This window comes from Saccoglossus kowalevskii, chromosome 19 (genome assembly GCF_978046115.1).
Source record: "Saccoglossus kowalevskii chromosome 19, keSacKowa6.1, whole genome shotgun sequence".
In the NCBI taxonomy this organism is placed as follows: Eukaryota; Metazoa; Hemichordata; class Enteropneusta; family Harrimaniidae; genus Saccoglossus; species Saccoglossus kowalevskii.
In genome coordinates, this window is record NC_140659.1 from 12,134,717 (window position 1) to 12,140,597 (window position 5,881).

General features: G+C 34.9%; 1 protein-coding gene across 1 annotated transcript; it reads left to right on the top strand.

Annotated features, from left to right (window-relative positions):
- Nucleotides 1-450: 450 nt before the first annotated feature.
- Nucleotides 451-4,734, top strand: LOC100376792 (DNA damage-inducible transcript 4-like protein). Its single transcript, XM_002739781.4, has 2 exons — nucleotides 451-876; nucleotides 4,099-4,734. Exons 1-2 carry the CDS (start codon nucleotides 591-593, stop codon nucleotides 4,548-4,550), a joined length of 738 nt encoding a protein of 245 aa, XP_002739827.2. The 5' UTR covers nucleotides 451-590; the 3' UTR covers nucleotides 4,551-4,734.
- The last annotated feature ends 1,147 nt before the right edge of the window (nucleotides 4,735-5,881 follow it).

Here is a 5,881-nt window from a genome sequence, read left to right on the forward strand (position 1 = left end):
CGTGTGCATAAACATAATATATCACTTTTTAGTCAACAGGTGAGTGAAATAAACAACTCAACGTGTAATAGTCTTTGCCACTGGACGCTGAGGTCACGGTATCATGCCACTGTGCACGTCCTGAACATTAACATAATTTATTTGTTTTCTCCGCTGCCCTGGAAAACAACGCTCATACGGGAGTGATCACTTTATATCAAACTGGTGGTAATCTCGAAAACTTTGTCTTACATGGCTACTCGAAAGATAATAATCATCACAGCTCCCATACACCTTAGACAACGGAATTGTTATCTGGACACACGCAGACAGCCGCACCTACTGACGCATTGTAGACACTCTACTGCCCTTTGATGACGTTTTATTGATGGCCATTTCAGGAAACAATTTATGTAAATGATATGTGGGCTATAACTGTGCGTCTCCGGTCATGCGCACTATCTCCCTTGTGTTCTTCACTCAGCTGATTGCTCTCGTCTAGGCAGCAGCAGAACGAACAGCTGATTCTGCCAGCTCATATCTTCTCTGTTAAAGCTGTTGTATATATGTTCTGTTCGTGAACCGATTGAGCCAGAGCGAATATAACTTGAATGACTGCTTTGTACAGCTTGAAACTGAATTCTCGTGACCGAGCTCTCGCGAAGTCAAGTCAGACGACCAAAGCAACCGCCTCGATAGACACAATGCAGTCCACTGCCGATAGAATTTCGAGGCTCGACAGCGTTGAGATGGAGACCCAGCAGCAAGTTGGTATCACCTACGCTTTGCATCGATTGCTTGATAAATTGGCTGATATTTTACTTGGTAAACGGAAAGTTACCCCAACTAGCTCTGTGATTGAGACTGCCAAGACTAGGGAATGGACGCAGAATTCAGGTAAATGTAACGTGTTGTTTGCATCCTGGCTTAATATAATATTGTTTTGTGACTTCGTAATGTGATACAGTAAAAATACGTACGACTTGGAAAGGAAACAATTGTATAATTCTCTTTCTTCATTTTGTGTACGAATAAACTTGTGTTTGCTTCTACTGCACTGTCTGTCTAGCGCAGACCAGACCAGACCGCGGCAGACGGGCACCCTTGTTACATATATCACTGACACAGCGTCTCTGGTCATTGACACGGAGACCGAATAACCCCGTACGTATGCTATACTGTCTTTGAGTGGATCGATCGATGATTTTACACTTCATATCAAAATTCAATTGGACTCGTTTGTACCTTATTAGTCAACGACGTATTACCCCTGACTTTGACACCCTTTCCGGTTTCAAATGATGACACATCCTTTGCAGAAATTGCGAAATTGGTGCCAGTGTTCATGTGAACTAGAATCGATGCTATTCAATTTTAATTTCTTAAAATTATTTGTGTAGTTTAACAAATGTTTAAAAATATGAATACGTAATGTAATCGTGTTGGTAAAAAAATACGCCGTGATGTAAATTAAACTTGAACCATGTGGACCAACACGGAACTGTTAGAAATATCGGAGCGTTAATAAAACGTTTTAAAATTAAAACCAATCACACACTGACCATAAATGTATGCATAAACATAGTTGACAAAATATCTCCAGTTAAATTTTGAAAAACAAGTAATTGCGGAAAATTCCATGCAAAACAACCTCAAAATCAAATCGGCACATGTTTAAAAATAGCCGTGAACTCTGACCTAATTTACATACAATGGAAGGTCGTCGCTTTCGCGGATTCGCGAGCATGTTATTGACGCAGACCAGTTTCATTGCAGTGGCTCTATCACGTGTTTCTCAATTCACTACCAAGTTCAACACTTCCTCACCCCTGGGGCTATTTTTTACATGTAGATAAAAACAGGGCAATTAAATCACGGCAAATAAGCTTATTTATTCACAATTTTTTAATTAGTCAAAGTCGACAGCGGAGCTTATCATATGAGTGATTGTCCGCCGTCGTCTGTTGTCGTCCGTGTCAATGTTTTACTTTTTCGACTTCTTCTTGAAAACTACAAGCCTGAATGCTTTGATACTTGGTGTATATGTACCTTGGGTAGACCTCTCTCAGATTTGTTCATTTCGTGATCATATCTTTAATTCTCTAATTTTGGTGAATATTTTTGTCATTTTTGGTAAAAAGTGATATTTTCGACTTCTTGTTAAAAACCGCAAGTCCAATTGCTTTGATATTACATATATAGGTACTACATGTGGACCTCTCTCAGATTTATTCATTTTGTAATGTTATCTTTAATTCTCTAATTTTGGTGAATATTTTTGTCATTTTTGGTAAAAAGTGATCTTTATAAAGGTCAGATTTTTAAATTTCAATCTCAGGAGGGGAAAATAAAAATGATTACATCACACCAGGCAAATTTAATCAGCTGTTTATTTAATTAAAAACCCCTGTAGAGTTTAATGAGCCCTAATCTTGGTTGTTGCTACATATTGGATCAACATGACTAGGATTATAACTGCAGGCTTGTATGCCACAATTAGAATTATATATTGTATATTTATGGAGATTTTGCTCACAAAAAATCAAATAGACAAACAGGAAGTGGACATGCACCACCAATGAACAAATATAACCAATTAATGACTGGGGAAACTTGCCTGCAAGGTCCCAGCTTTTTGTGGGGATGAGCGACTACAAACCTTGATCACACTCCATGTCCTGTATAGTTGTGGTCTAACCAAAAACATTTAATAAAATATTGAATTTATAAAAAAAAATTGTTGTTGTACAAGAGCGTATCTAAGAATACTACCACTGCAGAATACTTTATTTGAAAATAAAATCAAGTGTCAAAAACTTGATTATCTAGTGGTTTGCTTGTAAATTGTGACTGAGTCACTCACCATTTGTCTCCTTTCATGAAATCACAGTCCATGGAGACTGTGGCAAAATAAACATCCATAATTTTTTCCCGTTTTTTTCAAAAATTGGTTCAAAATTATCAATTACACAAATGTGACAATTTTTTTTTTTGTGTGTCAACAATTATTGCATGTGAAAGTTAGAGTTACAGCAATGCCTGTGGAACAGAACACTGAAATCTTTGCTGCTAAGAAAACAAATTTGCCTGAGAGAGAGTTAAAATAATTATATTTTTGTATGATTCTGGAAGTGCCGAACAAAAATAATTGTTTTTTCTTAGTCTATTATGGCAATGTCTTTTGAATTTTTTTAATTGAACAGAACGGTAGTCTTTGATATTACACAGGATGCTTTTTGGAGAATAGAGGATATCGTAACAATCAGTTTTATGTCAAACACATCCACCATGACTAACCAGGAAATTGCAAAGTCTACCATGTGGGTGGTAGTTCAATGTGCAGAGATGAGGAATATATTTAGGGGCAAAATATTACTTGGAGGGGGGGGGTAACATTTCAAAAGTACAGATTTTTACTGGGATTTGAATGCATTTTCTAATTTCACTTTATTGACTAGAAATATAAAAATAGTTACACTTCTGAGACTTATTTCCATTGACATGTTTCAGTCCTGAAATCAAGTTAGCATGTACTGGCGAACGCCCACTCAATAAATAAATAAACCACTCAATTCTGCTTTAATTCAACCACCTCCAAAAACAATAATTTGCTTGTGGTGCAATTAATAAGGTGGCTTGGCAGTGTTTTTTTAAGACTGAGTATTGTGGGTAAAACCATTGAGGAATAGTGAGGAATATGTATTGCAGTCAGCACACACTGGTTTTGTTAGTGTTACATTGTTAACACTGTGCCTCGTAACAGAACTGATTTTGTAGGAACTCTGAGTCAAATTCAAATCAAGTTGGTAATTCTGGGAAAAGAAGTCGTCAAGGATACATTGTTTGTTGCTATTAGTAACTTCTGAAGTTGCAAAGTAAAATGTTGTGCCCTCTGATTTTCTTTGTTGTTACTCTTATTTTCATGAAACATAAATTAAATTTTTCCGAATTCTGTAACTATAATGGGATTTCATTCAATGTTTGATTTTCTGTTCATGTGCTAGAGAATTACCATATTAGTTCTGTCAAGAAATATCTGTGTGTCTGTGAAGCTTGGACTTTACTTGCCATGCTGAATTCCAGAATATATACCTGATCATTCTTTCTGTTTATTTACAGTGTCTGTAAACGAGAATAGTTACGGTACATTCGAAGACCCAGATGAAAAGGAAACGTGTGAAAGTCTATCAAAGCGTATATTTGAAACTCTTAGGACTGCGAAAGAAGTTAAACTAGACTGCGAAATGTACATACCATGCAATCTAACTTTAAGGATTGCGCAAGACATTATGCGAATGTCAGAATGTGAACCGTGTGGTATTAGAGGCTGTACAACATTCATTACGATGGAGGACGGGAGACATATTCGAAAGCTCGGTAAAATTGCTGTGGATCCTGACACTGTGGCAACGTTTGAAATTCATCTGACCCTTCAGCGAATTGACAAAACTTTCTTCAGTTTGACATTTCCAACTTGTCTAAAATTTGCGCATAGAAACTCAATAACAGTAAGCCCGGGATTTAGACTGATCAAGAACAAACTATATCGGTCTCGCAGTCTTGACAATTAAATAGCGCAAGATATTTATTTTTTGTATTATTTATATTTAATATACATGTACCTCAAAGTGTAAACTTCGTATAAGTGTAAAAAAAAATTTGGTAAAAATAGATCACGCAATCGATTGATTGATATATTGAAAAAGTTGGTCTGGATTTAATTAATCATAATTAAATGCAAATAAAAAAAGAGAATTACAGATCAGTGAACGCTTATGCAATGGAATAAAGTCTATTGCATTGTTTTGCAGTGCAAAAAAAACTTATTCAAAAAATATCTTGTTATCCTACTAAACCCTCTAAAGGTGTTAAAAAAACGGAAATTGTTTTATAGATTTTCAGTTATATCATTATTATTATTAGGATTATTGTCTAATGATTTATTTCGTTAGACTGACGTATATTCCAAATAATATAGTTGATATGCTTATTCACCGTTAAAACATAAGTAATTTATTTTCATGAATTCGACATATACTACTTACTTATTTCACTGGAGTTTACTTTCACTGATTTTTATCTGTAGTGTACTGATACAAAAAATGTATATCCTTTTATAAGATTTCTTCGTTAATTTGTGGTTGTATGATTATATCACACTGCCTAGAAATAATACCAAAAAAAATATTGCTGAAACAAGAAAGTTATTAATTCAAGTCTGCATCAGACCTGGCAATCCCAAAGCAATTTTCAATGCATGTACTTATGTACTTTTCAAATCCAAGATGTATATGGGTTTTATGCATTAACTTCCCTGGCAATAGGCTTACCTTCCCGTCCAAGTTTCTTCTAGAGTAAGTTGACCACCGTTTTGTGGTAGATTCACAATATATATATATTTACTATTTCTACAGAGTATTTTGTATTTCATATTCTCTTAACTTGGTTTCAATCCATGCAGATTATTATTGATTTGTTTTTCCATGCATTGTCTTCTATTTTGATTTGGAAGAGCAGTTAATGTACTGTAAAATCATTTATTTTTACTGACATTTCACTATTTCGATGCTTTGTGAAATTTCACTGAGTTTTGATGTTTCATGAACTTAGTAGAAAAACAATGAGTTCACAATTGTTACTTTACATGTGAATTTAATTTAGTAGATTTTACTTATCAAAAAAAATAGCGAAATTGAAAACTAGTAAATAATGAATGTGTTTACAGTATTGACTGTAAACTGGTTACATCAATAAAATCACCTCTTATACCCTCCAAACATGATTGGTCACATTTTTTTAGCTCTGCTGTTGACTTAATCGCCAGAGTAGAGCATATTTCTGTTTGTCTGTTGTTGTTAACTTTACATTTTCAAATTCTTCTTGAAAATCTGCTTGCTTTGAT

Excerpts from the sequence above, each read along its gene's own strand:
- LOC100376792 (XM_002739781.4), top strand. The coding sequence starts at position 591 with ATGACTGCTTTGTACAGCTTGAAACTGAATTCTCGTGACCGAGCTCTC. Across the intron at positions 877-4,098 it reads GGAATGGACGCAGAATTCAG|TGTCTGTAAACGAGAATAGT; the intron begins GTAAATGTAACG and ends GTTTATTTACAG.